The sequence below is a fragment of the Crinia signifera genome, chromosome 5 (genome assembly GCF_055691185.1).
Source record: "Crinia signifera chromosome 5, ASM5569118v1, whole genome shotgun sequence".
In the NCBI taxonomy this organism is placed as follows: domain Eukaryota; kingdom Metazoa; phylum Chordata; class Amphibia; order Anura; family Myobatrachidae; genus Crinia; species Crinia signifera.
The window spans coordinates 290071258-290087252 of NC_139221.1; the positions used below are offsets into that span (position 1 = coordinate 290071258).

Here is a 15995-nt window from a genome sequence, read left to right on the forward strand (position 1 = left end):
AGCACAAATGGGATGATAACAGAGAAAACAGCTTATACTCCCCTGTAAAGCAAATACAAACAGGAAGCTGTACACAAATCACATTTGTAAATACAGCAACTCTTAATTTTGGGTTAGTGCTCCATTACATTTAAGTTTACTCATTGTCTTACCTTGGCTATTCTAATCCCAGTAACCCACTGGTGGAGGACCCACGGATCATCACAGCACAAATATTTGATGTATTGTGATTCCTTTTGAATTTGTGGGTGCTGCAAAATAAATAAAGAATGATTTATGGTTATAAATAGAGATGTGCGGGTTCGGTTTTACCTGGATTTACTCGGATCGCAAAGCGGGATTTTATTGGCTGTCCAAAACATGTGACAGCCGATAGCTTCAGTGCACCAGGAAAATAGCGGTGTTATACTGTACAGCTATTATAACATATATACCATAAGTGACATACGAGTCCAACACAAGACGTCTGCTTACATTAAGGGTTTATTCTTATTAGAGAGAACAGATAATAGAACCACAATACTGCCTGTACAGACCATACCTTGGAAGTGATTACCCCTTTAAAAAATGTCTGAGTTCAGCTGGTATCCCGCACCCATACTTGCCTACCCTCCCGGAATGGCCGGGAGGGTCCCGCAAATCGGGTCCCCCTCCCGGTCCCCCGGGAAGGAGGGCAAGTCTCCCGCATTTCCCTACAGCCCTGGCTCCCCCTCTCCCCGCGGTCTAAAAACTATGACTTTCGCGGGTCCGCGGGGAGGGGGCGGGGCTAAATCACGCATTTCGCATCATTTTTAGCCGCTCCCCCCACCCACGGACCCGCAAATTGAGGCTTCTGCCCGTCATGGGGGCGGGGCTTGATGACATCACCCATGCCCCGCCCCCAAAACGAAGCCTCTTTCACTCCTCTCCGGGCTTCTCCCGGAAAGGAGTATGCCAAAGTCGGCAAGTATGCCCGCACGGTTGCTGAACCTGGGCTTCATTACCCCTCGGTATCTGGATGGCTGACAGACAATGTCTAGGTTGACCGTTCAATAGGGTTGACACACACACACACACACACACACACATATATATATATGTCCACATGGTCAAAATATCAACACAAGCAATAGGTTGACATGGCAATGGTTGACATATGAAAAGGTCAACATGAGTTTTCACTTTTTTTGGACTTTTTCACTCTTTAGCATCCACGTCGCCTGCGATCGACAACAAGATAGGCCTGAAGCATGGTGAGTGAAGCGGCCACACGCTCAGGTGTCGACATTGAGACCAAAAAACCTCGAAAATCGGTGTCGACCTTTTCATGTGTTTTATGTGTCAATACTTTTCCAGCGTTGACATTGTGAATGTCGACCCTTCGGGGTCGACCAAAGACTGTTGACCTGGACATTGTCTGTGAGCTATCCTACACCCTAGACATGTATGTCAACTAAGGGGCTTAGGGCCTGATTCAGGTTTGGATGCAGGGCTCTAAAAACACAGCCCTGCCTATTATCAGAGGATGGTGCATGCGTATGGCCCATAGTACGCATGTGCGAGCCCTCCGCGCGATGGTAGCCTGGGATAGATAGACATTGCAGGGTGATTGGAACCCTGTGGACGTTTGGGGGCGTTTATTTGAATGGTTTCCTCCTCATGTGCATGGCTACAATCGTATTTGTAGATGTGCACATGAGTGCACGAATGTGGACGTGGCGCCGTTTCCCTGATCGATGGGCTCCGAAATCTCACAGCCCAGCGTTCAGGTCTGAATCGGGCCTCTATTTACTAACTGGTGCTTTTGACAGTATTTGGTACTTATGTAATATCTGGCCTCCCGTTTTTCTTATGAGACCGCGTCCCCTCGCGGGGCTCGCTGCGCTCGCCACACTTCGGGCACTATAGAAAATCAACTCCATGCGTAGTTGGATAGTAGGGGTATGAAAAAATGGGGTGCATTTAACATGGGAGCCCAGATAATACATAAGTACCCAGTATTTTAGACAGCAATACTATGAGCTGCAAAGTCAGGCAAATGCGATGAAGATTATAAAAGTGATGATGAAGGTGTCTGAATATGTGTTTATCATACCAAGGGCCAGCTAACTCCGTATGACAATGGAAGTGTGATGCTCGCCTTGCATTTTCTTTTTAAAAAAATGTGACATAGAGTAAAACCATTTATGAATATAACAGGAGCCTGCTGAGGCGCACAGTCTGCTAATGACAGAATATTGATTAACGTCACTGCATCGGGATTTGGGAAGGTCTTTTACAAGGAGCATCTCCAGAATCACTTTCTGAGTGAGCATCAATACAAAGTACAACAATGGGGTCGGCAATTTGTTGTCCAGAGTAAATTATCCCAGATCAGTAATGGTAAGGACAGGAGAGAATGCTAATGAGTGCTCGGGACAGGATTGTCAGAACAATGACATTAGAGACCTGTATTATAGGCCTGCGCACTCTGGGAAAGAGACACAACCTAAAACGGGTGGGGGCATGGCCTCACGGATAGTGCCTCGATTGCAAACCTTGCCCTGTATTTGTCACTGTCAGTGCATTTGACAAACACCTGTCTGATAGAAAATAAACAGAGTTATGATAATCTAGTGCACATACCACTTGGCACACACAAATCAAGGCCAGCCCCACAGCACAATATTCATTAGAGTTTAGAGAAGGCCAAGTAATGTCAGATGGGATAAAGATAAACTAAAAGTTCTACAGAGCTGAATTGTTCTCTTTCCATATAGTGCCTGATACTTAGGCGGACAGACATTTACAAAGATCGAATGGATACAAATAGTTGTATTCATTTCATAACCATTGGATGTGAAATACTTACAGATTTCACTTACCGACAAACTTACGAACGTACGAATGCATACAATTCGTATTTTTGCCATTTATATTTTTTCGAATTTCAAAAAAATACGAATGAATACACCTCGATAGAATACAACCATAAAAGCCTCTTCTTTTCAATGGTTCAGCCAAATTTACTAATGATTTGTATTGGTAAATAGGAATTATTAGTAAATACGAATGGCAAATAGACCATGTTTTCCATTGGTATTTGAGGGAAGCCTCAGTCAGATCCATGCAGGCTTCTCAGTATAAAAAAAAAAAATATATATATTTTAAACTGCATGCCCCCTGATCAGCCTGGGCTGGAGGAGTGGGGACCTCCTCATCAGCCCAGGGCAGTCCCCGGTGCCCCAGGGTGGTGGCCACCGGGCTGATGATTTAAGTTTGAAATGATAGCTAAAACTATTGTGGTATGTTATGGAACTATAAGTCTCTGCAAGTCTGCACCGCATGCAGGGACTTGGAGAACCACAAGTTCCAGCATACGGGGCATTAAAGGGCCCACTGGTACTTGTAGTTCTATAACATAACAAATAGTTAAATAAAACAAATTTTTGCATTTGATTTCAATGCATGCACATTTCCTCCCTTTCTGCCAGGCACCGCTTGGCTCAGACGCTACCCAAAAACATGTTGTGGGGTTGCACATCGTGCTGTTAGAGGTCACACTGTGCAGCCACGCACCGGTCACCCCCACCGCCGCCTATGCTGGCCCCCACCCTTTCTGCTGTGTCTGCCGGCCCCCACCCGCACTCCCTGCCACCCTTACCCACTCTCCCAGCTGCGACCACCCAGTCTGCCCTATATACCCGCCAGCTATCCTTCCCGAGATCGACAGTTTTTCAATCACGATCCCGAGATTGAAAAAAAAAAAAAAATGGCCCGGTATATCCAACCTAATTAAGGTTTTTAAAAGCACCTTCCTTATCGCCTACTGTTGTCCTCCAGTCAGCAAAGTATTTTATGGTCTGTGAACATTTCACTGCTGTATTTCTCTGTGATCAGCACACTGGAATAATTGAGTAGATGAGTAATCTAAGTAAACCCATTTTGAAATAACAAACCGTTCATAATTAGCTAAATAAACTACTGATTACCTTCAAGTCTTTAATAATCAGAAAAATCATTTTTTTTCGACCTTAAGTTTATGCAGAGAACATACCTTCAGGACAAAGCAGTGATCAGTCGGCGCTTTGTATTTCACTTTATACTGGGTGCCATAATAAACATTGACATTATCGAACTGTACAAAACAGGCCAAATCACGAGAGGTCTGCAAAATAAAACACATGCATGCAATTCAGGAACAGGAGAGACTGAATATACTCACACAGCTCTCAATCTGGAGAAAATAAACATTCAATAGACTGACTTTGGGGTCCGTGTGCGATGAAACAGTAACTAAACCAATAGTACAATGGTTCTTTGTGTTTTTATATTGTTCCTGATTCAAGTCATAAAGCTGCAGTTTTACATGAATTACTGCCTCACAGCACTGAGGTCATGGGCTCGATTCCCACCATGGCTCTGATGCTGTGAACACACGGGGGCGATAGGGGCTGGAATCGCTGGGAATATGGTCGCTGAGCGACCATATTGCCAGTGATTGGAGTGTGCATCAGCGATAAATCGCTGGGTGCGCACTCCCGTTTTCAGCCCCTGAATGGTCGCTGGTCGGAGGAACATGCTCCTCCGACCAGCGACATCCCCTGCCTCTTCACCCAGCAGTGTTTAAATTTTCATCTGCGACCATCTCTGGTCGCAGATGAAAACGGGACACGGGGCAATATGTTTGCTGAGCAATATATTGCTAGCAATATATTGCCAGCGATCATATTGCCCCGTGTGTACGCACCTTGACTGTGTTGAGTTTGTATATTCTCCCTGTGCTTGCGTGGGTTTTCTCCGGATACTCTGGTTTCCTCCCACAATCCAAAATTATAGGTTAATTAGCTTCCAACAAATTAACCTAGAATGTCTGTGTGTGTGTACATGTGGTAGGCAACATAGATTGTATGCTCAACTGGGGCAGGGACTGATGTGAATATTCTCTGTACAGCGATGCGGAATATGTATGCGCTATATAAGCAACTGTTAATAAATAAATAATAATTAAATATAAGTAAAAACTAAAATGTGGTCACTTTTTTTCTTTGTTCAAAACTTCATTAAACAAAATGTAAAAACTGTTTTTATATGTTATTCATATTGATAGGAATCTAATGTATTTTTCACATCACACTTTTAAAACGGTATATTGCCGTTTTTTTGCCTTTTAAAACGTTTAAGGCTGCAGTGTGAAAGTGTCATAGTTGAAATACCAATTAAAGTTAACTGGTACCCGTTTTAAAGCCAATTCAGAGCCGTTTTTTGTGCTGTCTGAATGGCACTGAAATGGTATTTAGTAAAAAATAAAGGTTAGAGCACTGTGATAGGCTGTCCCTTGTCTTGTGACCCTTCCCTGAACCAGGAAATAAGCTGTGGGTAGAATCGTGTTCAGAGGTTAAACGGCTTGACTGGTGATGTGAATGGTACTTAAACGGTATTTTTAAATGGTAATCTGCTGCAATATGAACACTAGACCCGTTTAAAATTACAGTTTTTCAAAACGTTTCAAAATGTTTTATGTGATGTGAAAGCTACATACTCTTCTCTTCAAGAAAACCACCATAAAACAAATCAATATGCATTGAAAACAAATGAATTTAAACCCTCTGAGCGCCACGGGAATTTGTCAAAATAGGTGTGAAACTTGCCAAGCAAACATTTATATTCACCATAATGACCTGTAATGTTACCTTATATAGGAAATATAATCTTTTTTACACAACACTTTTTTATTTGAATTTATATAACGAATGTGAGCGACACTGGCATTTTTAGTGGATATTTTCCACATCTCTCAAAGAGATGTTGGCACTGACAAGGTTAAAGAAGATATAAGCGCGGGATGTAATGTCACCTGAGTTTGGCGGCCATGCGGGATGCTGGGCAAACTCTGACTTTTTTTATAGGGGCAATCACTTACAAGGCATAGATTTGTCTTGTAAGTGATTGCCCCGTTAAAAAAACATCCGAGTTCGGCTGGCCCCTGATCAGCCCACCTTCCAGCTGACCACGCCCCCCTATGCACCGTCCAGGCTTCCACCTACCACAGCAGGGGTAAGAAAAGTCGGTATGTGTGTTCTACCTGCTAGCATTCAAATCCGGCCCCAGTCTAATGGTTATTATACAACACAGACCCCTATGTGACAGCTAATATAAAGACAGACCCATTCTGATGAGTAGTGTTGTATATAGTAAGGCGTAGTGCCAAATAAAGGCCGCAATCTCATGGATACTCCATTATAAAGGCCGCAAAACTTAGATCCTAAGAATGAACCAAGTATGATGGTTGTTGTGAAATAAACTCCATAGTCTGATGACTAGTGCAGATCACCGACCAGTCACCCTCACAGATCCCACACTCTGCTCTGATGAGAATGCTCTGGGGTTCAGCACATACACAATGATATCTCTTTTGGGGTTATATTCCTCAACCTGCAACCGCGGTAGTTATGCCACTGCGTGGGGTGTGGATCAGTTGGTCACCAGCAAGTTGTTAGACAGTCATTAGGTCTACACCATTAGGTCGACATGTGTCTAGGTCAACATGCAAGAAGGTCGACATGAGTCTAGGTTGACATGGGTTAGGTCGACAGGGTCATTTAGGTCGACATGGGTTAGGTCGACAGTCAAAAGGTCGACAAGGGGTTTTTCACTGTTTTTTTACCCGAATGTCGACACCGTCGACATGGACGCAGGATTAAGTGCTATTTGTATTCTCCCACCTCGCTCTAGTGGATGGTAGGGAATGAAATTCCGCCTGTCGGCGCATGTCAGCTCAAAAAACAGTGAAAAACCCCTTGTCCACCTTATGACTGTCGACCTAACCCATGTCGACCTAATGACCCTGACAAACTAATGACCATGTTGACCTAACCCATGTCGACCTTCCTGCATGTCGACCTAGACACATCTCGACCTAAATGCATGTCGACCTAATGGTGTAGACCTAATGACTGTCTAAACACTTGCTGGTGACCCAATGACCGTATCCCACTGCGTGTGGGTCACTGGTACACTATAATTAATATCTGTTGCCAACTTAAGCACCAGTCCAGTCATTTGCCTTGTGCACTGTGTCTTTAAAAAAACAAAAACAAAAACCCCGGATAAATGCAGTGTTCTATATACATTCTGGGGTCATTTGAAGCATTTGTGACAGGTCTGTACCACAGTATATGAACGCACACACAGGATTGGGGGTGGGATGGGGGGTTGGGTGGTGGCAGCCAATTGTTGACATCGCACCTGGATTTCAATAAAACAGCACAACAATGATTCTCATTGTGTTCCTGTGACTGCTGCATTCTGGTATTATGTAGGAGAAAAGAAAAAAAATCCAATTGCTTTTTTTTTTTTAGGTAAAATTGATGTTCCCTCTGGCAGACAGAACACATTTTTTTCCCTTTGTATTTAAAATTACAAAGTGAGAATATATTAGCTGGCGTGCGCTACCTTTTCCCTGCCATTTAGAAGTCTCTCTTTTTCGTTCCTGAGTGGTTGCTATGGCAACCCGAGATAACGGGCACCAGGAGCTGCAGGGTTACAATCATTTCATGCTGCTCTCAATCTCACTATTTTAAATATTCTCGTGATGAATAACTGACATACAATATACAGCGCACACCTACTCACATTCTCCGCAATTGTTTACCTGCTCAATATACACAATAACCAATGCTAGGATGCAGAGATGTAGATAATGTATTGCACTGTTATTGTTCCATGATATACATTTTCACTGTATTTTTTATGTGTTAAACCAGGAGAATCAATCAATATATGGTAATATTATATGGTAGATTTTAGACGTTGACAAATGTAATCCATACACTCCACCGTGACCCATTTCATTGGTACAAAATGCCCTGTTCCTAGACTTCCTGGCCAGTGGCAGTTGCAGATGAGTCGCTGCTGCACAGTCCAAAATTCAAATAGAGGAGTCACATTTGCCAGTGTCAGTGAGTCCCAGAAGGCGATGTTTGGCAGTCAAGGTGCCCATGCACTGCTGCGACGTCTCGTAGCAGTGTTCGGACACATGATTCCCTGCAAGCCGGACCTTCACGGCAGCAGGGATGCATGTGATCCGTTGTGATGGCTCATATGCGTCCCTGCTTCCCGCCCACCTTGCCGCCTGGAGGGAGGTCCCAGAACGTGTGGTCGGATGGGCAGCCGGTCTGACCACCTGGTCGGGTCCGATGCACACGGCCAAAATTGGACCAAATCGCCTCAGTGTATGGGCACCTTAAGTCCTTAATGGTGAGGAGTGGCAGTTGGTACATGATGTCACTTCCTATTCTACTGCAGGAAATGCATGCTCTTTCTGGAGGGTGTGGTATAATTTGTCAACATGAGAATGTTCATTTTTATCATATCGACACTGACATGTTCGAGCGGTCTTGCATCTCAGAGGTGTTTTGCGTCCGTCAATGAAATCCTGATGACTTCTGACTCATCAAAAGTGCTTCTAGTGGTGGATATATCTCTAACCCTCCCCGGAGTGCCTAACCCTAACCCATCATCCTGCAGCCTAACGGACACACTCCCTCTGGTGCCTAACCCTAAGTCTCCCCACTTGAAAATGTGTTCTGTGGATGTTGGGGGATGTAGTCAGAATCCCGACACATGGTCGCAATGCCAACGGATCCAGATGGTGAGTATTAGGGTTTGTTTTAGGGCTGGATCCTAGGGGTATGGTTAGGGTTAAGCTGACAAAGGGGGTGCTTAAGGTTAGGGATGGAATGCTCACTTGGATCGGTCAGAATTGTGCCCATTTGGATACCTCTGTAGGGATTGTGACTGTTGGGATCCTGGCATCTGCCCCATCTCTCAGCATGTGAATACTGATGATGTTCTGTTGAAAAGAAACCACAGCTTGTGGTGCCACAGACTGGAGACCCGAATGTGGGCAAAACCCAAGGGATCTCGCAATTACCTTGTGAGAATCCTGATGTAAACCAGCAGCTGCCTCACCTGGTATGGTTCCTGGTGAGAAGCCCCAGCTGGTATTGGTCAGTCCAATGATAAATTAGGACTATATTAGGTAAGTGTGACCCCAACTGGCCTTAGAACACTCCAATGTTGTTGAAGCCAAAATGGGGTATGTATTATAGTGTACAAGGTAGTATTCAGTTGTACAGTTTGCAAAAGGATTCACATAAGGATTCTTATTTGAACCCCTTTTCCAGTTTACCCCCATGTACACTATCATGCAATTGATTACCTTTCAGTTTAAGCATAGGTTACCCCCCCCCCCCCATGCTACCCTTTTAACAGCTACCTCTATTTTTTTAGCCCAATGTCCAGAGAACAAAGCACACACAATGCCATTATTATCAGTAACATACTAGGATATGATGGATTCAATGTGATTATTCTGGCTTGATACTACATACTATGGAGTCTAACAGGATGCAGGTGTTTACTAGGCCCACAAGCTATAGACTTTCACTGCTAAAAACCACACCAGTTCTAGCTCGCCCATGCAGTAGATGTGACTAGCAGGTATTGGCAGATTGCTGCTGATGGCATTACTGGGATTCCTGAAACACTAGGCATAAGGAACTGGAGATGAACCAGAAGGACACCAGGTTCAAGGGACTGGATATGGCAAACAGGATATAAGAACATAGAACTGTACAAATACCAGAAGTATTCCAGGCAGGCAAAAGACTTTCCCTAAGAAATTCAGCCACCTGACAGTTTGGTTAAATCAAGGGTAGCCAACTCCAGTCCTCGAGAGCTACCAACAGTTAACGGTTTCCAGGTCTCCTCACAGAATCACAAGTGAAGTATTTAGCGCCACCTGTGGATCTTTTAAAATTTGTTAGTAATGAGTGCACCTGTATTCCTGCGAGGTGAGCTGGAAAATGTGAACTGTTGGTAGCTCTCGGGAACTGGAGTTGGCTACCCGTGGGTTAAATTATCTGTAGTGTGAATGAGGAGATGGCCCATTTAGACCTTACATGGACTTGCATTGTGCACCTACTGAAATTACATGGCTGCTGTAAGAAGCAAGCACCATTGGTGGCACATAGCAGTAAGGTACTGCCACCGATAAGTTTTGCTTGATTTTATCTTTTTTTATTTATCGCTTTCAGTATGTACTTTTTTGAGAATATAATGAACTTTGAATTATAATAAAAATATTAAATACTATAGTGTGGTTGCCTCCATGGCGCTTTGTATCCTGCCCTGCACTGAAGAGGCCAAACAAGGCCAGAACAGGCTGTCTGTAGGTCCATGACATGCCCTCGTAGTGCTGTAAAACCCCAGTAAGTGGAACATTAACTTACATATAAATAATAGCATCAGAAGTCTAATCTCTTGGAGCGGTTCAATGTCCCCACTTATAGAACGAAGCACAATATTTTTGAAATGGTGCATCAGCAAAATCTCTTGCCAAGAGTTGGAGAATGTTCGTGTCGTATTAAATGTAAGTCAATATCTGCGTGTCGGTATAGAATGTGTTACCATATCAGCAGCATCTGAAATGTCTCATCTGAATATCTGTGCTAACATACGGCTAGTTTGCATTTCTGGCCAACAAACAGTCCTATTGATGAACACTGCGAGCCTCGGTTCCTCCAGTGATTCTACATTCCTCCTGAAAAAGCGGAGTACATCAAGTAAGCTATCCACTGGGGAATGGCCATAATGTAGCTTCATTTATCAGAAGAATGTTTAGTCTCCATTTAAAGTATTTTGGTTAAACCTAATACTCATATGTTTGCAAACACAACACACAGAACCCCAAAAGAATCTAAAAATGATATTTACACAAGTGGCACCACACATGCCCAGAAGAATCCACCCAGGGAATTCTCCCCTTTCTGGATTGCATTATTCCTCAGTGGCTTACTCTGGTATACTGACCTTTGTCTTTCCTTTAGGCACATAATAGATTCCAGAAGCGCGCAGGAGAAAGTAACGCTTTTTCCAGGACTTCTTGCCATCTTCTTTCAAGTAGAAGGCAGCTTCAAGATCAGGCACCACGACAGATGCTCCACAGAAGCTTTGCTGCGAGCGAAGAATTGGAAAGGCACACATTATATCAGAGACAAGTCACAGCTTCCTGGTGGTTATTAAGAAACTTTCATATAAATTGGATCGTAACTACATACTGTACCATTTATTTTTAACCAAAGACTGAGCAATGCTGTATTTTATAATTATGATTATGATACAGATTAGGGCAGTGGCCCTCCCGGATATACATCCAATCAAAGTGAGACCTTCTTTTTTATCATTTTTATTGTGTAATGTTATATGTGTAAATGTATGTAATGTTTTTATTTAATCTGTAATATAAATTGATTTTTCCACCTTGAAATTGGTCAATCTGTTCATTGTAACACCAGCGCTGCTTCTTTGAAATTTATTCAGCAAGCTTTTGTAAAACCCACAGGGAGTGACTACCCCTGTACCCCAGCAGCTGCTAGGAGTAACACCTCATACAACAGGCGCCCTACTGCTTTCCAGTAAAGCAGTTCTTTTCCTTTCCACTGTATTTTATAATTGCCTCTTACCATATCTGTCTTTTGTCCAGCTGCTAAAATGATTTGTCTCAGAGAGTGTAGGTATATAAGTGTAATAAGTGTAATATAGAATACTTTATTTAGATCAGGCTTGATTAAAAGCAAAATCTGGAATGGGGGATGAACAGAGGACCAGGACCAACATCTGAATAAGTGATCTGCTCGCTGAAGGCATATTGGGGCTGGCCCAACAGATGCCTGGGTACTTGTCATACTAGGTAGACAAAGTACATGCAGATATGGGAATAAAGAGTAGGGAGTTCCTTGCTCTTGAGAGACAGTTTCAAGGGGGCATTAGTGTGGGGTTATAAGTTTTAGTAAGTTATGCTATAATAAAGAGATTTTATAAAGAGTTGAAATATTGAAGGACGCTTAGACAAGTGAGGGAATGGCATGTGTCTAGCAGTTGAGGAGAAGGGAAGAGTAGGAGGTGGTTTGCAGAAACGCGTGGAGGTTCAGTTCAGTAGATCATACTATAAAGTAGATTCAACCTGCAACGCAAATTACCCGGGTCTTAGAACCCTGTCTTATTTCCAAAGATACACCATTTCACACTAGAAAAGGACACATGTTGAAAGGCAAATTACTGGGTGGAAGTGGTTGACCCAGTAATTTGCATTGCAGTGTGAATGGGGTTTGGGCAGACCCTTTAAAAAGCTGTATTTTCAGACTTTTCAGCCTTAACATAGTATTAGTTATTGTCCCAGGTTATCTGGGAGACTCCGGATTTTAGCCACAATTTATTGATTACAGCCCAATTACCAAGTAAATTGGGAGGTCTTGGTGGTTTCATGACATAATTCCTGCTAAATTGCATTTTTATGGTTCTTTATAAGACTGGGGATAACAGCTTTGCATAGAGTTAATGCTGGACCACACTCTGCTTCTCTTGCCTGGTCGCCTCTTCCAAGAGATGTCAGTAAGCATGGACAGCATTGTAAATATGAAGCAGTTCTAAAAGGGCATGAAAAAAGTATTCTGATATTGGATCTGACATACTGTATACTGCATGTTGCTGAGGGCTTTGTACTTCAGTGAGGGTGCGTTATATGAATTCTCCAGGAGCCAGTGCACAAATTTGTAAACTGGTGCAGCTGATATGAAGCAACACTAGAGGAAGATCAGTCCTGTGGTGGCACTAAAGATGGATTAGAATGGGGATAGATGATTGAGGGCAATGGCACAGGAAAGTCAAGGCAGAAAGTGCTACCACCATTCACCAACCTGCCCAATTAATACCCACTCTGCTGTTTCTGCCTTATTGCCGTAATAAAATACATTTTTTTTCCAAAACAATTATTGAGCAATTGTAAGCTTACAGCATCCGGTACAGTCCAGCTGTCAAGTAACAATACAACATATTTCACAGATTGCTAATTTTATAGTTTTATGGTACAAAACAAAGTTATGATAAGTTTTTCCAGGGAAGTAGACATGAAATAACATGAGAATAAATAAAGTGTGTATAATTTGGTATGACATATTGCAAATTCCCTTTGAACCTACCGCTAAGTGCTATCCCCTCCCCCTTACCCCCCCCCCCCCCCCCCCCCGCAGAAACGTTCCAGTTTGTCTCATGACAACGTCCTAAGGAAGTACCATGTGGTACCTTCAAATATTCTAAAAATCGGTGTCTTCGTGACTTGGTCTAACGAGTCAATATGGACCCCCCATTTTTTATGGAAGTGTTTCACGCCTTTCTCAAATTCTGGCAGCGTGGCATGTCTATCGAAATAAAACCAATTATTTAGCTCCGTTCTGACCAAGGCCAATATTGGTGCCGAGGGTGAGGTCCAAAAGAGAAGTACCACCTTTTTCACCACCTTCACTATTATTGTTAAAAATGGGCTTAAAACTCTCTTCCGTCCCTCGAGATTCCAATTAGAGAAGTTTGCCACTAACATAGCCAAGGGGACCTTCTCCAGGCGTAGGCCGCATATACTATTGATTAACCCCATTACCTTGTCCCAAAACCGTCTAGTTTTGCCACTCTCCCACATACTATGGAAAAAGGTGGAGTGAGCACTCCTACATTTCAGATGAGCTGAGCTGAAATATGAATTTATCAAAGTTGGCCTAGAATTAAAGTGCCATAGAATGAATATTCTGTATAGGTAGTTTACTTTTATAAACAATTTACTTTTTATATAATTTCAAATACAGAGTTTACACCAGGGGTCAGGGAACTTTTTAACCTTTTATCCCAAAATATATTTAGATACGCCGACATTACCCCCTTGATTTGAAAGGAAGGAAATCCTATAATTGTAATACACTGTACCCCCAGAAATTGATGATATATCCTGCTAGTACGGTACACAGCCTGGCAGCCATTGATGATGATGATAATAATTAACATATATGGCTGTGGGTGGAACAAAATTTGTACCACCCACAGCCATACATGGTAATCATCATCATTATCATCAATGGCTGCCAGGCTGTGTGTGGTATAGCCATTAATATGGTATTCCAAGATGATATAGTGACAGTCTGTGCAAATGTTTTCCCCTTAGTCTAGAGATGGGTATACCTTGCCAGGAGCCTATAACCAGGCAAAGAAACTCAGTATCGCTGCGGCAGTACAGACTGCGCACTGCAACGATGGCACAGCAACTAGTCAACTCTACTGAAGAAGTGGGCAGACTTGGATGCGGGGCCCAGCGCATCACGCAGGGATGTGTGTTATACACAATGGCCTGGCGCACTGCACTGTCAGGTCCTTGTACACTACAGTACTGTAACACACACAGCTGGGTATGCATATAGAATATATATATATAGAGATTTTATATGCAATGAAATGACATTCCTGGGGGTAATGGACAGTCGCTTTGCCGAGACACAGCCAGCCATGGATAAAGATTCATATGTATGCCTGGCTGTGTCTCGGCAGCACGATGGTCCGTTACCCCCAGTGATTTAATTTTAACCCCAATAGGGCCTGTTCCCTGACCACTGGTATACATCTATCAATGAATTTAACTTATCATCTTGTACTGTATAAAGTCTCATGTAAGTAGCTCTTTTCTTATTAGCAATGTTTTATATACTATGGGTAGTATTTTTAATTCCACTGTTCTGGGACATAACAAATCTTTTTTCTCGCTGCCTATATACAGAGGTAATGAGAACAAAACAAGAACTATAATTTCTGAAGGCAAGGCTTCTATGTCATATAAATATTTGGCCGAACGATACAGAAGTAACAGGGGAGGATTCTGAGAGGGGGGCAGCAGTACAGTTCAAAATTCATATAGGGGAGGCACAGCAACCTCCACAACTGCCATTCCAAACTGACTCACTGCAGTGGGTGTGTCTCCCCTCTTTGAATTTGGTACTGTGCTGCCGCCCCTCCTCTGGAAGCGCCACTGAGCTACTTGCATTGACGCATTTAGCTGTCTTCCACGGTTGATGATAAAATAATGACAATGTAGTGCAATAACCATACCAGTATAAGGGGAATGTAACAAAAATATGCATAACAGAGAAACTTAACACAGTGGCAATATTGACACACTAAATGCTCAACTTTAGAAAAGCAAACACTTCTCCTATGTTGCAAGGCTTTGATTAGACATATGGCGGATACAGGCTGCAGCTTGAGCCATTGTGCTTTATAAGAAACAGAATACTTGGAACAAGAACAGAGGAGATCGGCAAACCTAATTTAGGAAAGAAGACATATGTAGAGATTTTCAAAGAGCTGTGTTTGTTGTCACAAAAAAGACTAAGGGGTTTTTATAAATGGAGGATTTGAATAATAAATGGAAGAGCTATTTAGCCGCAGTTAGAGATGAGCAAATTTGTGGTGGAATCTGTGAGAATGGAGCTTTGTGGCAGAAAAGGACCCATAGTGCATAGTGTTACTGTAATGGGGCCTACACACTCAGCAATTTCAAGGCCTTCTCTAAGCGATCTCTCTAGATCGCTTAGAAAATGCCCCCACATCGCAATGTGTGTAGGGGCCATAGAGATGTGCGGCCCCGCAAGTCCCTATGTCCAGCGATTAAGATCTAGCTTGCTGGATAAATCTAGTTCCATCGCCGGTCAGGACCAGTGTTCTCACCGGAGCACACACTGCAACTCCTGGGCGATTGGCTGTGTGTGTATGCGATGGGGGAGACACACAGCCGCCACCCTCGCCAGGTTCCTTCTCACAATTTTCCCACAAAATGTTGTGGGCACATTGCTAAACTATACTGCACATTTCCATCAGCCCCATGGCTACGATGCCAGGCCATGTTTCCGGCTGCAGCGGCTGTGTAGACGTGCAGCTGCCACAGCCTTCCCCAGAGTGGTCTAGACATGCCTCCGTTGTCCTAGCAGCTCCCAGAAAATGCTGCGTCGCCAACCCCCCCCCCCAAATGCTTTGTCACCATGCCATCACTGCCCTGCCAGCTATGAACCTGGGTACTTACTAGGCTATGCATCCAATACTGTATGTTACTCAGTCTGCACCAAACTTAACTGCACCTCCTTAGGCAAGTGAGATTTATT

At 43.3% G+C, this 15995-nt stretch overlaps 1 protein-coding gene across 2 annotated transcripts in view; it reads right to left on the minus strand.

The window, feature by feature from the left end:
* APBB1IP (amyloid beta precursor protein binding family B member 1 interacting protein) overlaps window positions 1-15995 on the minus strand; it is a 103873-nt gene that overhangs the window by 11309 nt on the left and 76569 nt on the right. For both annotated transcript variants that reach the window (XM_083189233.1, XM_083189234.1), the window contains 3 exons: window positions 10834-10977; window positions 4016-4126; window positions 153-251 (listed from right to left, as the gene is read on the minus strand). In XM_083189233.1, coding sequence (XP_083045359.1) covers window positions 153-251; window positions 4016-4126; window positions 10834-10977 — 354 coding nt within the window. The remainder of the gene's footprint in view (window positions 1-152; window positions 252-4015; window positions 4127-10833; window positions 10978-15995) is intronic.